The following is a 23762-nucleotide window of genomic DNA, read 5'->3' on the forward strand; positions in this document are numbered from 1 at the left end:
ACTTACTTAAGTGACAGCGAGTAGTCGTGCTTGCTCGTCTGACTGTTCCTCACAAGGTAGCTACATTCTTTACACAACCTCAGCAAGTTCTCTGCGTCTGTCCGACTGATAGCTCCATGGTACCAGCTGAAAACAGAAAGCTCTTTGAAACTGTGTCATATGCAATAATGAAATATGAACTAGTTTAAGATATAGCACACATAGTTGTACCAAAACTGGCAAATGTAATTTTTAAAAAGAAATATCTTTCTTAGGATTGAAAAATGTAAAAAAAAAACCTTAAAACATAACTTACCTAATTGTATTATAAACAATTATTTTCTACATAACATACCATTAAAATAGCAATATTTTGGTATACTGTGCATGAATGCAAACTTTAAACACCTTTAAACTAATTAACCATCTTTAAAGAGAGTAAGAATAGTAGTAGCCAGGGACTACTAATCTCTGCAGCCATGGATTCCACCTTGTTCCACCAGTAGTGTTTGGCTGCATGGAAGGCTGCGAAGACAGATGCAGAGGGGTCTGCCTGAGATTGAGAACTGCTAGATCGTTTCTGACTGGTTGCATCCGACGCAACCACGCCAGGCATGTGAACAATGCATTATTGGTATATATAGATACACAGAAGTGTTAAAATTGTTAAAATTAAATAGGGCATAACAAATTCTAATTGTGACAATGGAACTAATTCGGAGACGTACATATCAGATGGTATGAGAACTACTCTTGTGTCGATCTCCTTCTGCAAGATTGGTCGCAGTGCCCTGGTTGCCCCAGTCCGATTGGCATGCTCCAACCATCTGGGGGTGAGGACAGGCAGTATTCCCCCAAAATTGTAAGTTTGTGGGAGAGCTTAGAGATTTGCCCTGTTTTCTGGGTTTGCTGAAGTCAGTGGCTTTGTTCTGTACACAGCTTCATTAGTGCGAATTCCACGGTCATTCTAAGTAACCTGAGGTTGAATGTTTAGATGTCTGATGTTCCCATGTAACATCTGATCTCATTGTCTTTAAGTATCCAGTTTAGGGAATAAAATGAAGACTCTATTAAATACACATATTACTAAAAAGCACTGGCTTTAAAATTTACCATTTAGGCATTGTTTAAGGCAAGTTCATTTATTTTGCTTTCCCAACCATCTAAATAAAAAAAAACTATACATATTACCATTCTTACTTTAAGATTTCAGTTTAATCCAGTTTATCTAAGCTGTGTCAATGCAACTGCAAATTTTGAAAATACTAATAAATCAATACAGCAATGTGATAGGGCTCAATTGGATTATTACTTTTTAACATAAAATAAACAAGCAGGCCTAAAATACCATTGTAATGGTAGGCTGCAGTGGCGGAAGTTTGCCCCAGTCGCCCGGAGGCATGAATAATGTTGGTGCCCCCCTACACACACACACATTTTATATATCAATCTCTCACTTGGACACACACTCTCCTTTCACACACGCACGCACCTTTGACGCAGACACACACAGGCCTCTCACTCAGACACACATACACCTTACAACGCAGACACACACACGCCTCTCACACAGATGCACACACACCGCTCACACACGCATCTCATTCAGATGCACACACACCTCTCACTCACACGTCTATCACTCAGATGCACATACTCCTTTTACACAGAAACACACACCTCTTTCACTCAGACACACACATACACCTATCACTCTAATGCACACACACCTCTTACTGAGATGCACAAACCTGTTTTACTTAAAAAACACACACACTCCTATTTCAACTAAACACAACTTTCCCTAGGAAAACACACACCACACTTAATGAAGCAGGTGCTGTCAGTGACTACCTGTGTGGCTATATTCCCCACATGCAGTGCAGTAGAGTGCTTCAGCTCAGCAGGCTACGTACCGTACAGCCTGGGAGGAGCTGGGTGCAGCAGCTCCCCCTAGTGTCAGTCGGCTGCCAGCTCAATCTCTGTGTGAGTAGAAAAGGCAGCTTCTGTGCCTCAGCTCCTCTGTTGGCTAATAATGAAATGTACAACTGCAGGGAGGAATCGGCGGGCAGCAGGAGACAATGGAGAAGCACCCCCTGAAGACCAAAAACCCGGCGGCAGCTGACTCCATTGCCTTCTGCAGTTCCGCCACTGGTAGGCTGACCAGACCTTAAGCCAATGCAATCATTCATGCACTTGTTACTCACATTTGCTTCTCCAGTGCAACATTTGGATCTACTCTTTCTCCCAGGATACCACAGAGTTCAGGGCTGCCATGTTTTATTGGTTTGAAGCCACCTCCAGGTGCTCTGAGCTGTCTTCGTCTGTCACTGGATGGAGATGGAGACGACTGTCTTTTCTCGCTGCCATTGAACTGGGCTGTAAAAGATTTAACCAATTAACATAACAGAGTAACGGTGCTTTCAAACACTGTAGTTTTACTGAACATATTAAATAATCCAGTAGTGAGGAACAGAATGGGAAACCGTTTCTTGTTACACAGAAGAGGTTCAAATGGTGAGCGCTGTGCTGCAGCACACCAGTATAACATGGAAACCATGTTTCCCTTACATCTTACTTACAAGGCATGTTCAATATGATAAAGATGCTGTCATTTTGGTAAGGCACACTATGGCTTTCTAAGGTGACAACAGTGCTAATGACTTAGAACATGACTGCCTATGAGTAGGGTTAAAAGTTGTGACATTCTCTATGGCCTTAAGGTAACATTTATCAGCTTAAATGGTAACTGAAAGCTGAACTTTATTGGGCAATCAAGCATGACGTGGGCAACTAACAAATCATTCACAACCTTAACAAACATCTTACCAGTGTTTAAAGTATATAATTTCTTCTGGTACAGATATTTATTTAGACCTCACATAAGCTCTCAATACAGTGCTATAATTATCATCAGTATTTTTCTATGAAGAAACCGCTTTACAAATGGTTATACTAACAGTACACAATCTATCTGCTGTAGATAAACAAGACCCTATATGCATGTACAGTAAACACATGTCTAAACTAATAAAATGGTGGATAAACTAACAACTATAATTCACTGCCATCATTCATGACTGTTTAACTGGTCTCTCTCTCTAGTACATGTTATACATGTAAATGTGCACTTGCACGAGAGAACTAGGCGCAGGCATCAATGCTGTATGGGTCTTTCAGCTTTTCTTCGCCTTTTATAAGTGGCCATCTGGAATTAGGGAATCATCCCATATTCACAGATTTAGCCATGGTTTAACGAATAAAGATTCATCACACAAGCAAGCTTGTAAAGCCGCACGGTCACACAAGGGCAATTTTCCACAATTTATACCTGCTCTCCCTTTCACAGTCACACACAGGCACAGTCACCCATGAAAACCTCTGCTTTATTCATAGAAAAGTGGCAAAAGCAAAACGAGAATAGAAAAAACAGCCTGAAGCTCCCGAGTCTCAGTGTTAGCAGTGTTTATTGAAATGTTATGCAATAAAAGTGAGCTGTAATTTATGTACATTACATTTTAACATATAATGCAATATAGCAATAAAACAGTCTATTAAATTACAGTCAGAAGCTGAGTGGTTACTATGGCCAACTTCTCTGTCGCTCTTCAAAGTTTGATACATCTGCACCTAAGGGGCCTTTAGAGAATTTGGGCACGGATAAACTGCATTCCATGCGCTTTAAGATTATTTACCAGACTTCTGAACAGCACTTGCCATGCTTTTTTTAAATAACCTTTTTCTTTTTGCCTCTCTCTAGAAGTAGCAGGCTAGAGATCCTGATCAGGTACAAGGAAGATACCTACCCATAAATGGGCAAACCTTTATTTCATTTTACCTCCAGGGTCTGACTGCTCCAAACAGTCACCCGTCACCATTTATAGTCTGTGCTGGGAATGCGGACATGAAACTTGGCTTTGAAAAATTCACGTTCTGTGTTTATTTCTCATAATATACACACAGCCTGCCATGAATTAGATGCTTACATGTGACAGCACATACAAGGGCGCACTTTATACCTATTTAAATAGAATACCATCATTTAGAAATGTTTAACCCTTTGAGGGCCAATCCAATTTCTCAAAATACTGGAGGTGAAAATTGCCAAAGCAAACATTTTCACTCTTCATAAAGACCTGTAATGTTTACCTTATAAGAAATACACTCTTTTTACGTAACATTTTTTTATTTTCATTTATTGAAAAAATGTGAGCGACGCTGGCCTTATTAGTGTATGTTCTGAACATCTCTCACAGAGATGTTGGCACTCAAAGAGTTACGTATCATATCTGCAACACCTAAAACAAGCCACATTTTACAAATAGTCAGAAAATGATAACTTAAATCTAAGAATAGCATATACAGCCAATAAAACGTTTTCAAATAGGAAGTATTACAACAAAATACATTGTTCTGTGTTACCTTGATACTTCCTTGCAACTCTATTCTGAAAAAATAATTAAGGGCCCGTACACACTCGTCACTTTTGAGCTGAAAGCAGCTCACCATTTGCAGTTTAAGCTGCTTTCAGTGTATGGCTGGGCGATGAGCGGTAAGCTCCCGCATCACCGATAGCCATTGTTATGTTTGATAGGAGGAGTGAACGGCTTTCACTGTGTGTATGGACTTTAACATTGACATCGTAGCCTCTGTCCTTGTGTATGAGTCCATACAAAGCATTTCTACAAGCACTTGACACTTTGAGTCTTGGACTGCATTTCCTTAAGTATTTTTCTTAAATTTTATTTAGAATGTTATAGCCCAGACCAAATATAGTCAGAGCGGATCCTAGTATGACTGCCATCATGAGCCGTCTGCCAGAATGCGGCTCGCCTGCCAAATTCTCGGCAATGGGATGCGTGAGCGTGTGAGACGCTCACGCGCCCCCATCCGCCACCTATAGCAATATGGCAAGTTGGCCGAAACACAGAGAGCGGCTCCACCTGTAGCCTTTGATATAATGCAGTGTTATGTCACATGGTGGCTTGCCTTGATTAAAACTGCATCACAGCTATTACACACAAGATGGAACAAAGAAAAAAAAAGTTCATTAAAATACTTGGTTCATCCAGAGTAAAACAAGTTTTTTTTTTATTTGCAAAGCTATTACTTATATCTGACAAATATAAAGTACATCCAAGTTAATTTAATTGTGGTAGGTCTGGTGGCGCCAGCTAAGATTGCATATGAGAGCTAAATCAAGGTAGGGGGATCTTGACAATGGATCCTGTTACTGGAACGGTTTATATTTTAAAACAAAATCTTAAAAGAAAAAAAAGTGATGATCCACATTAAACTACAATACATAAAATGTCTTGGCCTGATGCTCAAAATGGCAAACTCGTTTTATTAGTCACACAATATTTTAAAATGAACTTCATGATGTCTGTGTTTACTTTTGTCCTTATTTAATAGTCTGGCCAACTAGTATATTCCCGTAAAAATTGGTATAACATTTCAACTGTAGACTGTATAATGAGTGATTGTCTCCTGGGAGATGTACTGAGATATTATTACAGAACACTGGCTTTGTTTAGTGATTACAGGTTTAATAAGAATATGGGAATTTATTATGAATGAATATATTTTCTGTTAATGCTTTTCTTGTTTGAGGAGAAGGGTCTTCCAAATCTAAACCTTGCAAAAGCACAAACACAGTGACATGCCAAACACTGGACATCAGCATAATGGGGAGATTTATAAAACTAGTGCACATGGGAACTGAAAAAAGGAAGACAAACAATAATAACCATTTACAAGCTTATCCTTATTTTACAATAGTTAAGAAAATGAAATCAAATAGAATTGTAAGAAGTTAACAGTATGTGGACCAATTGTAATAAATGCCTCTGTGGCAGCTTAGCAGTAGTTAGTGACTAAGTGTTTAAAAAAAAAAAAAAAAAAAAAGGCTACCACATATTCTTCCACACAAAATAAGTGGACCCATTATTCACCTATTCATCTGAACAGGGGAGACTAGTCCTGTATTCCTCGTGGCCATAAAAAAAAAATTTAAATTCACACCACAATATTTAGTTTATTCAACCCCCACAACACTGAAATTGCATGCTGCAAGAGTAGCAGACATCAGTGAGAAGGGATGACCAACAGCAGGGATGACCGCGGTCAGAAAACCAATGCCGGCATCCCAAAGAAGGAATCCCAACAGAGATCTGTATAAGTATACTAACCTTTCCCCTTTCTGCCTTCTTAACCCTCCCTCTTTGCAGTTTAACCCTAACCACCCCCCCCTCCCCTAGCCTAACCTTAAACCTCTGAAATAGTGCCTAATCCTAATCCCGTGCTCCTCAGTTTAGTCCTAACCCCCTTCTCAGTGCTTTAACCTAAACTCCCCTCCCAGCACCCTAATCTTGAGTCCCCCTCCTAGTGCCTAACCCTAACCCAAGCATAACAAGGCCCTCCATATACTAACGTTAGGAATGTGGACAGTGGAGAATGCCTGCTCTGTGGAAAATTGTAGCAAGTGCGGCAGCCTGAGGAGTGGCGGAATGTAACATCATGGACATGAGGGTACACACTGGAGAATGTATGTAACACAGGATTAATAATTAAATAAACAGATGGTCTATACTGAGCATGTGCAGAGGCTATGTTGCTTATACTGCATGTTGTAGCTGCAGTTTTAGTCAAATATGATTATATTGGGGTCTTGATTTGAGCTTCTAAGCTTGACACAGGGGGGAGGGGGGGGGGGTTAGGAATAAAACTGAAATAAAATGCTTAACTTACACTTTCAAATGACGGTATACACATTTGTCATGGTGTGACTAGTATACATTCCGGTGTATCCTGCACCTACCTCCCCTGACCACATCCCATCTATACTAAGTTTGGGAAGAAAGTGTTATGTATACTGGTCAAGGTTTGCAATCATTGCCGTCACTAGTCTAATACATTACAATTAGCGTGAAACTAGGCTGACCCAGTCCCAGCATGACTATATGAAGTAATAATACAGGTCCATGTAAGCATGACAAGCACCTTAAGTGACTTCTAATTGTGCATGATATTAGCTACATCAGCAATACTTGGGCTTTCCACGCATAAGGGAGTTATTGCTGTACAGATATAACACCATGTTTCTCTCGCTTACATTTAGTGCCGTCTAAACAGAACAAATTCATGATGCTAATTCTCATGTATAAACAAAATGCACGTGTCACTAATCCTTTTGGAAATAATACAGAATTGAATGTGTTTAAACTGAAGATAAAATGGAAAAAAAAAAAATATTCTTAAGGGAAGTAGTGTTTTTAATTGGACAACATGAGGAAATAGGCTGATAACAGGTGCTAAATGGTAGTGTTGCTGAACATTTAACAAAATAATCACTGCTGGGAGTGAGAAAGAATACATCTCTTCCTAGTGATTCTGCTATATGATCAACACAAGTGTAGGAGTTTTCAATTCTGTCTGACTATACGTGGATACAAGTGTCACAATGACCTCATTTGGATACCAACCGATAAGCTCCGTTCATTGCATAGCGGAGCCCTATGCAAAGCCGTCCTGAAAGCCGCTCATCTGCTGGTATAACCAGCAGATGAACGGCTTTCCCGGCAAAGTTGCGGGAGCGTGCAGCAGCGCTTATCGCTGGGCCATACACACCTGCTGTTTTGAGCAACTTTTAGCTCAAAGTTGCCCAGTGTGTATGGGCCTATAGGCTCTTTTTGAAATATATCCAAATTGAGCTGCATGCACAGTTGACGAACAATCTTGATGAACCACTGGCGGGTATGCGCATCATCATTTGTTGTTCTTCTGTCGTCAACATCTATTGTCCAGGACACTGGGTTCAATGGAAATGTCTTTCAACAAAATTGGTCAAAGAAATTGTACAGTGTGTATGCACCTTAAATGTGCGTGGAAGGGCATTCCATAGGGTGGGAGCAGGCCGACAAAAATCCTGCAAGTGTAAATGGGAGCAAGTAATGAGTGTGGATGAGAGACACAGATCTTGTGCAGAGCAGAGAGGTCATGTGGGAATATATTTTGAGATAAGCGAAGAGATAAGTCGGTGTAGACAGAGTAATGGCTTTGTATGTAAGTAGAAGTATTTTATAATGAATGCGGTAATATACAGGCAACCAATGGAGGGACTGACAGAGCGGATCAGCAGACATTGAACGTCTAGCCAGGAAGATCAGCCTTGCAGCTTCATTTGAAATGAATTGTAGTGGTGAGAGTCTTTTCTTAGAAAGACCAGTAAGGAGGCCATTACAATAGTCAATGCGTGATATAATGAGTGCATGGATTAGAGTTTTTGCAGTGTCTTGTGTAAGGTATGGACAAATTTTGGATATGTTTTTTTAGATGCATGTAACATGATTTATGGAGTAGGATTTAGTGTTCTCAGTGATAGAGATATCAGGTTGGTAACTACTCTTGGCTGGTGGGAATATAAGTAATTCTATTTTGGAAATGTTGAGTTTGAGGCGTCGAGGTGACAAGATGAAATGGCAGAAAGACATTCAGAGACACGGAGCAATACTGACTGTGACAATTCCAGGGAAAAAGTATGTTTTATACAGTACATCTCCCCATAAAGTTACAATATGGAAACAGCGTGTTCTGTCAGGTGTGTCAGGATAGAGGAAGTCTGTGAGGATGCAGCAGTTCTGCTCTTCATATCCAGGAAAAAACACCCACAACTTCAATTCAGTTATTAATTCAGAAAAAATGTACGGCATGATATGAAACTACATAACTAATGCCATTTGGGTGTGTGCAAAGGTGTATTTTTGAACCAAGATGTCTCTTTATCAGTACTTCAGAGTGGAACAGGTTTGGTCAGAAGCAATAGCATATTTGAAAATCTTTGAATGCAAACATTGTCTTCCTTTGTATACTTTATACAACATATTTGTGCATTTTGTTTGCAGGATTGTATTAAGAGCTCTAGGCTGATATGCCTGTCACATGTCAATTAGCGGTTGTGCTACATGGAAACTGCACACAATTAGTGTATATTATTATCAGGGGTCGATCTGACAGCTGCATTTAAAAAAAAATATAGAAATACTGCTTTTAAAGATTTTTAAACAGTGAATATTACTTCATGCATTACCACATATAACAACAATAAAAATGGGTACATAGGTGAAAAAGCAAAACAATTGGTATACAAAAGAAATTAATAATACAACTAATTCTATATTGTATTTACAGTCATTGTGATGTAAATGTTTTGGAAAACATACAATGTATTGGAAATGTTTAACATACATAATACACAAACTACCACAAGAGAGTTATTGTGAAGTCTGCGGAAGTCTTGTACAAGAGGATTAGATTTAATTATATCTGTTTCCAACTGCATGGAAAGGTTATTAAAAGCCAATTACCTCCTTTAAATGCAGCGAAGCAAACCAAGGCCATTTCAACGTCGTCTTTGCACTACTTAATACTGAAATTAACTACATTTTAATTCTTCATGATAACTTCAACCTCAAGAGGGAAAATCAGAAGGAGGCAAAATACTGAGCAATTTTCAGCTCTAGTTGGAAGGAAATGACAACATATTGTAGTGTGTCCATTTTATTGGCTAAATGAGATGTATTTGCTAGGAAATATGAGCACTGTTTGGTTACATTCTGGCTGTAAACTAAAGTACAGTATAAGAAATGCTGTATATTGAGAAGCAGACCGTGAGAATACACAAATGTGTTTTAAGTGAGGGGATGCTAGCAGCCCCACCCCCCCTCCCCCAGGCAGTTAATAAACATAGTACAGCTGCGGGCACTGCTGGTGATACGTCCTGCCCAAACCGCTCTCTGGGGTAGATTTATTAAGCTCGGTGAAGTGATAAAGTGTCTGTTTTTTATCACCGGCCAATCAGCTCCTACCTGTGAGGTTACAGGCTTGGTTTGAAAATTGACAGGTAGCAGCTGATTGGCCGGTGATAAAAACCAGACACTTTATTACTTCACCGAGCTTAATAAATCTGCCCCTCAGTCTCCGGCCCCGCCCCTGACGGTAAGACAGCCTTTATGCAGCATGAAATAATGAGAGGAGCTAATCAGGTCAGCACCTGCCATGTCCCCGCCAGTGGACTTCTATCGATGTATTGGTGAGCACTACAAATCAAGGGAATTACACTGAAGAGCCTAGGTTTGGCTGCTGTACTTCACTGCAAATTGCAGTTAAGTACAGCAAAATGCAAATTATCTACACAACTGCACAATACAATTGTTTCATGCAAGTACTTCCTACCACAATAGAATCATGTCTTGTCGATAAAATATTGCTTTATTTGACCCTGGTAATATCATATTTTAATAATGAAAAAGGTAACAGTGGCTGTCTTTTTTGTATCTTATAGTTCTAAAGCTGGTCATACAGATGGAGCGCCCTTCATTCTTGCAGGGGCTGGCGGTCGAATCGCCAAGCACCAGCCCTCGTACACGCATGCGCGTCCCCTTACTGTGGAGCTCCCCTACGTTCACCGCCTCCCCCCCTCATAGTGCCCCCCCCCCCTAATACCCACATAGAGCTCTGACCCTGTCCTGCTAATGTTGCCCCATGCTCCCCCCACATTATCTCCATCTCACACCCTCACTCTTTGTGTTCTCACCGCGCCCTGAGGCCCTCAGCCATTATTTAGTGGCACCCCTGGGCTAAGGGAATGACATGGATGGCGGTAGTGATGCTGGGCACCTGGCATAGTAACACTGCTGGTGGGAGGATTTCCTGCCATATTACTCTGCTGTGTAATACCTGTAATATGACAGGAACTAGTTGACTCATAACGGGGCCGTCCACGTGTAGTCGGATCCATCCTGGCCTGCATGCTGTGCCACAGTGCGAGTAAGTGTCCTGCTCCCTGTACCTACCCCTACCCTGTGCACCTCTGACCTCTCTGCTGCCTGTGGCTAAGACTAGGTAAATTTGCACACAGCCTCCAGCCAGCAGAAATAATTGCCATGGCCCATAATAATGTGTAATGAGCATAAGGTTTGTGTCATATTCTGTAATGGGCATCACGGTGTGTGTGTGTCATAATGTGTAATGGCCATAACAGATTGTGTCATAGTCTGTAATGGGCATCACGGTGTGTGCCATACTGTGTAATGAGCATTACGGTATGTGTCATAATATGTGAGGGTCAATACAGTGTGCGGCAATGTGTAATGGGCATAATGGTGTGTTCCATAATGTGTAATGGGCATTATGGTGTGTTCCATAATGTGTAATGGGCATTACGGTGTGTTCCATAATGTGTAATGGGCATTACAGTGTGTTCCATAATGTGTAATGCCTCCTTTTTGTGATACCACACCTCCTTTCCACAAGGCCATGCTCACTTTTCGCTGTGGAAAAAAAAGCAACAAAAAAACCCAACTTGTTTCAGCAGCACCACTGAAGAAAAACCAAAGCAAAACAAAATAGCAATGTATCTCTGTGAACTGTGTGTTGCAGGTAAAGCATATCTTTCTGAGTTTATTTGATGTGGATAAAATTATAAGTTAATGTTGCAATATTTATATGTTTGATATTAAGAATGGGGTGGGTGCATAGTTATTTTTATTTTTATTTTTATTTTTCATAAAGGTGGATTCTAATGTGGATTTTTAAATTTTTTAAACTGTTCACCAGCCAGGTGGCATTAATCTTATGGACTGATTTACGAACTCTCTACATAATTATAATAATAATTGATGAGGGATACAAGATAAAAATTATGAAAAATGAAGGCGTATGAGGCCTTAAAAAATTATAATAACCACTGTTTTAAACAATATACATTTTATTTACTGTTTGCTTCCCATAAGTGGAACCCGAGGAACAGTTGTCCTGGGGCTAGCAACTACAAGCCTTTTGCGCTCAATATTTTCAAAAGGCCACTGAGATGGGCATAAAAAAATAAGGCCAATAATAAGATGGAACCTCTGTGATTTGGGCTTCTCAATCTACATGCTTGGGTAGCTTCAATAAGCCTTCTGGGCATCTGGAAGAGACCTAACAAACATCCAATGCAGCAGAAAATCCTAAAGGACTTAGGCTGCCTGTTAAAGTGAGGATGTGTAATGCCTGAAGTTTGTAATGTAGACGTCTAGACCATGACAAAGTAAGCACACATCCCTAGGATTAAATCTGTTCATTTTTTCTTTTAAATGATTTTGCAAATCAGCACATGTATTTATATTTGGGGGGGGGGGGGGGGGGGGGTTTGCACCCTGGGTGCAATAAAATGACACTCAAGTCTAAATTTAATAATTTAATTTCAAAATCACAGCAAGAGAGAGTTTTCCCACAGTCTACACCCAACCTCTGCACTGATGCAGCCTAGACCCCCCTTCCCCCACAACCCAACGCTAATCCACTCTTACTGCAGCCAACCCCAAGATCCCTCTGATGCTTATGTTTGGGACACCGGCTGTTGGATCTCCAGCATTGCAATCTGACAGTTTTCTGTCCACGGGGATCATGAGTGCTAGGATGCCAACTAAATCCTGTTGAGGGTCATGAACAGATCAAGCATGGCTTATCAGGGGGAAATGCAGGATTTCTTGAGGTGGGTTTCCAAATGTTTGATTTCAGAATGATTTTTTCCAAGGAGTATGGGCCATTGGGTCGGCATGCATTGGGTTGACCACTGAAGGTCGACAGGGCTTAGGTTGCACCTGAAATAGGTGGACAGGGTTGAAAGGTCGACAAAAGCATTAGGCCGACAATGGCATGGTTGACAAGCAAAAGATCGACATGAGTTTTTCATGTTTTTTTTGCGTCGCCTATAAGTCAAAATAGACACCATCAAAGTGTACCACTGTGCTCGCCATGCTTTGGGCACGGTGCCCCACTGCACTCGGCACATTATGTTATTCTCCTGCCATGCTGTACTGGATAGTAGGGCATGAAATACTGTCTTGTCGGCTCAACAACAACAACAACGAAAAACACACATGAAAAACTCATGCTTGTGTCGACTTTCCAACCCTGTTGACCTACTTCAGGTGTCAACCTTCAGTGGTTGACCCCAATGCATGTAAACCTAACAAAGATCAGTGATTTTTGCCTATTTTCAATCTAAGTGATCCGTGTACATTTTTTTTAAACTCCCACTAGATGACCTGTGCTATATGTTATAACCAAAAACCAGAGCTCTGCAGCACTGGACAGTGGGGGAAACAGGATATGCCTTAAAAAGGGACACACGCACAATAGATAAAACAAATGAAGACTGGAAAACCAAGGTAAGGAGGACCCTGTACTTTAGACAGCTAACAATCTAATTGCAAAATGGTGGAGTGGAGACAAGAGGGGCAAATTTACTAAGATGGGAGTTCTTTTGAAGATGGGATGTTGCCACTAGCAACCAGTCAGAATCTACTTCTTTATTGATTTAGCACATTCTAGAAGGTAATAGAAAGAATCTGATGCTATGGGCAATACATTGCTTAATATACAAAAGCAGGATTCTGCATGCATTGCGTGTTTCATTCTGAGCACACAGTCCACACTGCAAAGTGACAAAGCAGCTGTGGAAATACTGCTTGTAATAAACTTTCTCTTTAAAAATCCTGAGATGACAGGTGTTTTACATTCAAAGAGCAGCAACTCCAAAAACCAGCCCCAGGCATTTTATTATATAATCATATAAAAGCTTTTGCATGTCACTTTGTTTCCTGCAGCCACAGGCAAGGAAGTAGCCTATAACAGCAGCTCAGCTGCAGACACCATAAAACAAATACTAAATCACTAAAATGCAAACTGATATGAGAAAGGGATTAAACAAATGTCAACATGTGTAGGTACGTATGTAGCTTTAAAACAATGTGAAATGTTATTACTGGGCAATGCATGTTCTCCAAAAAACCAAACATATTTACTGTGAAAGATTAAGAACATATGCCCAAACGGTTAACATATAACAGTACTGTCCAACTGATGATTTCAACACCACGGGCCAGATGCACTAAGCTTCAAAAGTGATAAAATGGAGAGTGATAAACAGCCAGCCAATCAGCTTCTACCTGCCATGTCTGATACTGTGTTTGAAAAATGTGAGGAGCAGATTGGCTGGTTGTTAATTACTTTTGAAGCTTAGTGCATCTGGCCCAATGAAATGTTAGCAATTTTGACCCATTGTATATACCCAGAACTCCCGAATCTAATTAGAACAGATCAGGTCATGGTCAGCAGAAGATGTTAATGGCCACTTTACAGCTGGATCTCTGCTAGACCTGAATATTTACATACATACATAACCAATGCAAGTCCATCAAATGCATTATAGTCTGAAATGCAATATTATACACTGTACAGTTGGGGTCAAATTCACAAATTAGATAAACTATGATAAAAAGCTATAAAAAAAAGCTACATTTTGTCAATAAGTATACATTTTTCTGAACTATAGTATGTCCTTCATATAAGAAAAGTAATGCAAGCTTTCATTTTACAATCAATATTCATTTGGAGTTGGTATATGTTCCCCGTGCTTTTGTGCATTCTCCCAAGTACTCCAGTTTTCTCCACACTCCAGAAATATACCAGTAGGTGCCGATATAGCGTTAGTGCTCATATAGCTTTAGATTTATTGGTCAATATATTGCTGGTCTGATCAGCTGTGCTACACACTCAATGCAATAGATCTGTGAACAACATCATTAACAGACATATTGCTTGTACACACTGGCCAACGGAGCAGTGATATATCAGACGTTCAATTGAATTGTCAATATATCACCCAGTGTGTACCCAGGATAGCTGTCATTTATTTAGTACAGTATTCTGAATTATAGCTAACTGCACATTGGTTGCTTTGGGCATTTAGTCCACTTCAGCTCTCCCCAAAGTTGAAACAACTCCTTGTGCCTGAAAAGGATTAGCAGCTAAATGTAGCTATGGCCAGGCATCACGGGGCCTTCTTATTGCAAATTTAAGTTGTTCATTTTTTTTTCAACTGCATTAGGGCCCCATACATTAGGCCGACTTGTCCTACAACATGTCGGACCCAATTCTCCTGCGAGCCACCCGGCAGCTCCCCGGAGGCTCACATACGATTTGGCACTTGATGTGCTCTTTTTAAATTTGATGATTCGCATGCGATTTATCACATGTAAAACTGGGGAGCTGCAGCAGGCGGTGAGAAGAAGCAAGGTGGATGCTGGTGCTGCAGCGGGCGGTGAGAAGAAGCAAGGTGGATGCTGGTGCTGCAGCGGGCAGTGAGGAGCACCGGCGGGGGTGCTGAGCGCTAGCGGGTGTTCAGTTGGAAGGGCAGCCGCGGGTATTAGAATTTAAAAAAAAACTGTCAAATGACTGGCCGGCCTTTGGGATCTAGCCAGCCCTAAAACTCAGTAGTTTTTAATTTTCTTTACATAATTTAATAGAATGTAACTACTCAATGGGGATGATTCAATTGTTTTCCAATGTAGCTAACACTAGGGGTTTTCAATTCAATTGTTGCACCATTTAGATTACTGTTAGTCATATGATAAACATTTCTTCTAACAACTTTCTGCGGTGCGACAGATAAATGTGTGCAAAGAACATGGTTTGGGTACCATACCCAAGTTGTGCACATCTGCTAAACCTGTGACTTTTAGGCACGTTAATGCTAACAGTCTACTGAATTGAGAAACAATTGAGTTGCTCCATCGGGTGCCTATTTGTATAGACGTCCAGCAAGGTAAACGTGTTCATGTACAAAGATCTGATTTAAAAAAGATGAAGAATTAGACAATAAAATATATCCTGCTGTTCCAAATAGAAGACAGACTTCAGTTCACAAAAGCAAATGAACCTAACAATAATCAATTGATTATGCCCTTGCTGTCAGAGGGGGAGGCATCTGTTTCAGAAATCACCTAATCATGCAGATGACACGGCTGCAAGTGTCGTTCCTTTTGGCAGAGCTAGGCATGATTACAGAAACAGATGCTGAGCTAGCTGATGTACAAGGGCCCTGTTGACTGGATTCTGGGTGGTCTGTTAGACTAATTAAACATACAATATCATTCTTGTGTGATCAGAAAATGTTTATTGTGTGACATTAACAGCCAGAGTAGTCTGTGAGACCTGGAGAAACTGCCGGAACCCATCAGAAAGCCAAAGTGCTTTGAATATTTTATGTATCTTGGGAAATTAAAACAAGCCTTTTAAACTTTACCTGAACACCAAAAATAGAATTAAGCTGGATAAGAAAACGGAGTAATCACTGTATGAGAACCTTAATGAGAGAGAGTAAAACCAGCAAGGTGAGAGCTCTTGATCCCCTATACAATAGCCTTTGGGAATTCAAGCTCTAGCTAAAAGATACAAAACCCAATCACCTGCAACAATGCAAAGAACAAAACACACAGATCACAACATTAGAGATTCTGTACCTGCCAACGCTGGCAATGCCTTGTTCCATTCCCATGGCTGGTCATACTCATCAGCAGGCCGGTCATCATCTTGAGGCAACTTGCTCTCTCGCATTCGAAGGCCAACTAGGCTTTCAGAATCAGACTCGATTCCATTACACTCTGGCTCATACGGTGTGTCATACAGCTGGATGCTTGTCTGGGGCAGCTTCTGACTTTCTTGCTTCTGAATATCTAAATGAAAAAGACATAAGAACAATATTTTATTGCAGAGTATGTTACAACTGATAGAGTAAATATAACAATGGATACATACTGTATAAATCCTATAACAAAAAACAAAAAAAAAAATCTGGCAAATACTGTGGCCAAATATCGAATTGTTCAAATTGTGGATGGCAAATTAGTAATGAACAATTATATATATTTGAATCATTACTTTTTTAGTAAAAATAAAATAAAATTATATATATATATATATATATATATATATATGTATATGTGTGCGCTATATAAGAAACTGTTAATAAATAAATATGCAAACAATACCCTAAAATTGTGCTAATTTGTGCTGTAACCCAAGGCTGTCTAGTACCACTGAGATCCCCTGTTGGATGGAATCAGACAGTAACATGCACAACAATAGCGGTACGGCGCCTATACTCAGGTCACCCTTTTCCTCTTACGCCTCACGAAATCTCCAGAACCATGATCAGTAGCTTTCTGTTTGTGACATAAGCACCCACAAATTACAACCCCAAAGGGGTGATTTTTTTTTTTATAAATTCTTTAACCCCTTCCCGACATTGCCTTTTTTGTTAATTTTTTTTTTTTTTTTCCTCCTTGCGTTCAAATAAGCGTAACTTTTTTAATTTTCCGGCTATATAGACACATGAGGGCTTTTTTTTTGCGGGACAAGTTGTACTTTGTAATGGTACCATTTACTATACCGTATAATATTCTGGGGAATCAGGAAATAATTCAATGTGGGGTAAAAAAAAAAACGCCATTCCACAATTTTGCGCTGGTTACGCTTTTTTTGGAGTTCATAGTTCGTTTAAAATGATGGGTTATCTTTATTCTATGGGTCGTTACGATTCTGGTGATACCAAACTTATATAGTTTTCGTTATGTTTTACCACAAAAAAAAAAAATAGCAACTTTTACGGTTTTTCTAATTTGCGTCGCGTCGCCATGTTCTGCGGCTTATAACTTTTTTATTTTTCCACCTACGGACCTGGGTGAGGGCTCATTTTTTGCGGGCTGAAGTGTACTTTTTAATTAATACCATTATGGGATATGGGCGACTTTCTGATCTCTTTTAGTTATTTTTTTTGGGGTACGCGATGCGACCAAAAAACGTAGTTTTGGCGTTTGGAATTATTTTCCGTTTACGCCTTTAACCGTGCGGGATAACTAATGTTATATTTTAATAGATCGGACTTTTAGGAACGCGGCGATACCAAATATGTTTATTTTTTTATTTTTTATTTATTTTTATTTGTGAAATGGGGAAAGGGGGGTGATTTGAACTTTTAATATTTTTTAATTTTTTTTTTATTTTTAAACTTATTTTTTTATTTTTTTTAACTTTTACTACAAGGCCCCCTAGTGTACTTGACCACTAGGGGGCGCGATCGCCTGTACTAGGTTCAGCCATAGAGCTCTATGGCTGAACATAGTGATTTTCAGCACTTTCTATTACATCCTGCCTCAGGCAGGATGTAATAGGAATACTGACACGGCCAGCACAGGGGTCTACATTAGACCCCTGGCTACCATGGCAACCGATCGGCACCCTCCGATCTCGCCGCGGGGGGCCCCGATCGGCGCCGGAGGGGGGCGCCCCCCCTCCGATCAGCTATTTAAGCACTGCGGGCGCTTTGCCCGTGGTGCTTAAAGGGTTAAACGGCCACGATCGGCGAACTCGCCGCTCGTGGCCGTGAGAGCAGGTGCCTGGCTGTAATATACAGCCATTACCTGCTCTCTTTCAAGCCAGCTCACTCCGTGAGCTGGCTTGATTCCCCCGCAACCGACACATGACGTATATATACGTCATGTGTCGGGAAGGGGTTAATATATCTTAATCCAGATGAGATTTACATTTGGATTTTACATAACAACATTAACAAAGTAAGTGCCTGAAAATGTATTTCAGCATTTTTCTAAATTCCACCCCAAAGGGGTAAAATATGTTTTGCATAGTTATTTTCTTTGCTTACCAACAGCAAATCAAGCCTATTATCTCAGGTAATATACCAACTGAAGCAAAAGGGGTAAGACATACACCTTTTTATTTTCTCAGTAGATGAATGGTTTTAATCCTAGATTAACATGCTGCTAAAAATAGAAACATCAGGGTCGGAGTTTAAAAGTAGGAAAGAAGGATTGGGTGTACAGCACTAGGTTTATACTGAAAGAATATACACTACCACGAATGATTTTTGTACATTTAATGATATAAATTCCAATTCCATGAGAATTCTCATATTACAATAAAAATAATGAAAGTTAAAAACAATTTTTGTGAACAAGAATATATAGATGTATGCTCCACATAAAATATTGCACCAGCAAATGATAGTTACCAGTAATACTGGAAGGTAATCGGGGGTCTCCTTGCTATTTATGCTCAGCTCCTGATGAAGACGCGAGTTAGCGTTGAAACGCGTTGAGCACCATCTCCACCGCACCCCAACTTGCTCCTTTGCACACCAGACTGCACTTCAAATTTGCACTTCATTCCGGACCAGTCATCTGTTTACATCCAGGATCCCCTTCCCCCATTGTTCAGCAGCTACAAGCAGTATCATGCCAGGTATTTTATACCTAAAGGACTGCCTCATATGAACTGGCTCTGAATTTGCCTGGACCTACTGGGAAATTATCCGGATTGGACAATATATGCAGCATAAATAGCAAGGAGACCCCCGATTACCTTCCAGTATTACTGGTAACTCATTTGCTGGTGCAATATTTTATGTGGAGCATACATCTATATATTCTTGTTCACAAAAATTGTTTTTAACTTTCATTATTTTTATTGTAATATGAGAATTCTCATGAAATTGTAATTTATATCATTAAATGTACAAAAATCTTTTGTGGTAGTGTATATTATTTCAGTATAAACCTAGCGCTGTACACCCAATCCTTCTTTCCTACTACATGTTATTGGGAGATTTACACACTCCCTGTACAGCAGCTTTGGCCCTGCTTGTGGTTCCTCTCCAATCGGAGTTTAAAAGTGGCTAGTTTGGGTCTGAAAAAAAATTCTCAATCAATCTCCATTTTGAATTGTAGTGTGCACCACCTGATATACTGATAATACAGGAAGTGATGGGCAAAGGCCTTGTAGATGCCTGTCTGTGACAGCTGCTTCACTGGGCTTTACTCCAGCAACAATGTGTTCAGAGCCAAGTATGAGTAGAGCAGCTTCTCCTACTCTAGTGCCACCTGCCCCATCAACAGGTGCACCTGCTGCTTTTGGAAGAATACACCAGTTCTTGTTTCTGGTAACATTTTTTGATCCTGTCATCATCTCCCAGCTACCTGGAGAAGAGCTGGTGCCCTGTAATACTGTTGCTCTCAGTCACTCACTGGCTGCGATCGTGCCACCCAATGATGATGTTCTCACTGATGTCACCCATACAATCAGTGACTGAGAGCAACTGTATCATGGAACTCCTATTATTCTACCAGCCGCACGGCGAGCCTGACAAAAGAATGTGACCGGAACCAAAAATGTAAGTATTATCGCAGTACTCCTGGCCCAATCCACACTGTATTTTAAATACCATAATATTCAGTATTTAAGTGATGTAATTCCAGTGATTTTAGAGACTCCAAAACATCCATGATTCCCAGGATTAGCTTCCCTAGGTCACCATCCCCTTGAGCAACCTCAAGATAAGAACCATGGTTGTTTATGGAGTATGATTATGACTTGTACTTCATTTGTATGTACCTATCAAATCGCTCTTTCAGTGTTCGCTTATTTGATTCTACCTCCTCCTCACTACCTCTGTCTGTTGGAGTACCACAAGGCTCAGTCTTAGATCCTCTGCTTTTCTTAATCTATACCTCCTCTCTTGGCAAACTAATCAGCTCTTTTGGTTTTCAGTATCACCTGTACGCTGATGATAATCAAAGCTATCTATCCTCCCCGGAATTGTCACAGTCAGTATTGCTCCGTGTCTCTGAATGTCTTTCTGCCATTTCACCTTGGATGTCATCTCGCCACCTCAAACTCAACATTTCCAAAATAGAATTAATTATATTCCCACCAGCCAAGAGTAGTTACCAACCTGATATCTCTATCACTGTGGAAAACACAATCAATCCTACGCCACAAGCTCGCTACCTAGGGGTCATCCTTGACTCTTAATTGTCCTTCATTCCTCACATTCAATCAGTCTCTAAATCATGTTACATGCATCTAAAAAACATATCCAAAATTCATTCGTACCAAGACACTGCAAAATATGTAATCCATGCACTCATTATCTCATGGTTAGCATGCAATGGTCTTCAGATTATAAAAGAAAATGGTTACTAGATTACTATTGGACAGATTACTTTATTGCTAATAAGGGACAAACTATGCAGATGTAGCCATTGCCTCCTTCTGCTGTGAGGGAAGCAAAACGTGTCTAAATAAAATATTTTTCTGGCAGCAAACAAACAAGGCGATGCATAAATGATCCTTTCATAAATCTCCTTTAAACTACAGCTATTTCAGAAAATAAAATGTATTTTCACAAACTAAAATTCTCGCTAAAAGTTCTTGAAATATAAATCAGTCTTCTCAATGTTTAAACATTCACACTCTTGGTCACAATATTGCTTGCATCCGATGTTTTCAGCATAGTATAAGAACACAATCTATAAAATTCATGGTCTAGGAAGTGAGGAGCCAAAGTGTTTCAAAAATGAAATGTTAGCATTAAAAACACAAACGCAAATTTTAGTTTTGCATATTTTAAAAGAAGAATAGGTTTAAACAATAATGCAGTGAATAATGAATATGGACCACTCCGGGTTTTTTTCACATTATAATATTTCTGACAAACATAAACAGGTTATATAAAGAACAGTTTAACTAACCTATCAGTTAAATTAAGCTATAATTTGAAAAAAACAACAACAAAAAAAAAACGGGTGCACGCTCCCGTTTTCAGCCCTGTTATAATCGCTGGTCGCAGGAAAATAAAACAAAAATGAAACCTACTCTCTGAGAATGAAATCATAAGATGTATGATGGAGGAAATCACTATTGAAACTCTTAGGATGTATTTTAATTTATGTAATTTTTTTTTTACCCCTCCCACTTTTTGAGAGGGGAATAAAACAGTTGGCCAAGCATCAGTTGGGCCACCCCACTGACGAAGTCTCTGACGAAACACGTAGGGGCATGGCCTAACTGACGCGATTCTGAAAGCAGGTGACTTGTGTGGCTAAATCACAATCGTACCAAATATATATGTACACATTGGATAAATAGAAATACCATCATTGGGACCTGCCCAAAGATTGGCAGAGTACAGCCTTACCAGCAGCACATTGAAATGCTTATATAAATGCAAGACACGCGAGTGTAATATCGGAGGTATTGTTAATACATCAAATGAATTTATGACACACCCAATCTGAATATCGCCTAGTGTGTATGCAAAAAAGTTCAATACGGAGACTTTTTATTAAAACACACAATATTTGTGAGGTGGGAGTCCATTTAATCCAGCACTATATATGTGGATGGGGAATAAACGCCATTATTAACATATGGGATGCCATACATATGTTTGGGGATCAAACCAGAAGGCATAAATAATCCCTAAATGAGCGCTACTCCCTGCCCATTAGCAAATTGAGACACCCACTCAGTGCTAGGAGTGTATACCCAATTCATACACAAAGTGTGAAACATCTCATGCCAAATTACTTCAACATCGTCTGGTGTGTACAAAGACTTTTCTGTAAATACACATAAGAAAGAGAGTTAACCGACCATAGTACTGTGTTCTAGGGGGATAACCGATAATATTAAGGGATGCCATATACAGGTTTGGGATCAAACCATATGACACACGATATCCCCGTAAGAACAATATCAAATCACAGTGATAATTAACTGCAATACACCTGTTACGCGGTGTGTACACTCTCAGCGGATATATAAACTGGTGACTGTCTGACATCAACAGACTCAAGTAACAGTGAACTAGCACGAACCCAAGTGCAGGCACAGGATATAACATTGCTATTTATGGTGCTCAGCAGCTTTGGTTCAATAGAAATATCACTGCCACCGGCCACGACCATTAGCAAAAGACTTTTTGACCAATAGAAACCTCAAGTAGACACATTGTGTCACCAAATTATGAGGTCATGAGCATGCAAAAGTAACCTTAATTATTATTAACACCATCCCATCTGGGGACAGGGTGTTGGGCCGTACGGTAGACAACTCTGCCTCCGGGCACCAGGGTTATTGGATTAGTGGCATCACGTAATAACATCGTGTATAATAGGCAGTGATATCTATACACATCACGAGATAACAGTTAACAGTGTCACCTCATGCTTATCAGGGCATCAAGGAATACAGGCTTTAAAGCATAAATAAGTGTTAGCATTTGAGAGGCAACACAATAAGTAACATTATCAAGCTACATATTGCACATAACGATTTTAATCTTATTATTCTTCACTTTTCTTATACTTTTCACTTGATTTTAATATTCTTCGCTACTTGAATATCCCTGGTACAGGGAATTAATCTATAAAGGTTTATAATTAATACAATTGTATAAACACAAATAATTAATTGCCGGTTAAGTTAAACCAAACTAATAAAATATACACCTATAACATAGGTAAAAACAATTTTTACTCAACAGTCCGGAAGGGACTTGGTGGATGAGGAGTGCGTCCTATTTGTAAACTGATTTCTTTTCTCTCCATTCTTTTACTGTATAATTTAAAATCAGGGGACAGCAACCTAAACCAGCCAGGAGAGATATTTGTATAAGACTCCTGCCTGGGGTGACCAATATCCATCCACGAAAAATTAAAAACCAATAATAAAAATTAAAAATTATCATATACAACTCATTTTATGGTGCGGGTCTTCAAACCCTTCTCTCTCTGAAAGCAGGTGACGCAAGGTGACAAACCGCTGTGCTGACCGCCGGATTCCTCTGGAAGTGCCGCTAGCGGGGGAGACCTTGCTGTGGTATCCGTGAGTGTTCCGCTAAAAAGCACAAATTGTTCCTGTAATATTGCCAGTGTGGATTGTTTTACACCATGTGGTTTTAAGTCCACCACTGAGGACTTTTATGGTACGCTGAATTTACTAGTGATATATCGCATTTTTAACCAATAAATATATTGTTGATTTGACAATACTACAGTAATATATATATTATGCAATGTACTTTCACTTTGCGGTGA

General features: G+C 39.8%; 1 protein-coding gene across 1 annotated transcript in view; it reads right to left on the reverse strand.

Annotated features, from left to right (window-relative positions):
- Window positions 1–23762, reverse strand: part of SHB (SH2 domain containing adaptor protein B) — a 195663-nt gene that overhangs the window by 58416 nt on the left and 113485 nt on the right. The window contains exons 3-5 of the mRNA XM_083183794.1: window positions 16329–16541; window positions 2187–2358; window positions 7–126 (exon numbers count right to left, since the gene is read on the reverse strand). Of these exons, the coding sequence (XP_083039920.1) occupies window positions 7–126; window positions 2187–2358; window positions 16329–16541 (505 nt within the window). The remainder of the gene's footprint in view (window positions 1–6; window positions 127–2186; window positions 2359–16328; window positions 16542–23762) is intronic.

Source organism: Crinia signifera, chromosome 1, assembly GCF_055691185.1.
Source record: "Crinia signifera chromosome 1, ASM5569118v1, whole genome shotgun sequence".
Taxonomy (NCBI): Eukaryota; Metazoa; Chordata; class Amphibia; order Anura; family Myobatrachidae; genus Crinia; species Crinia signifera.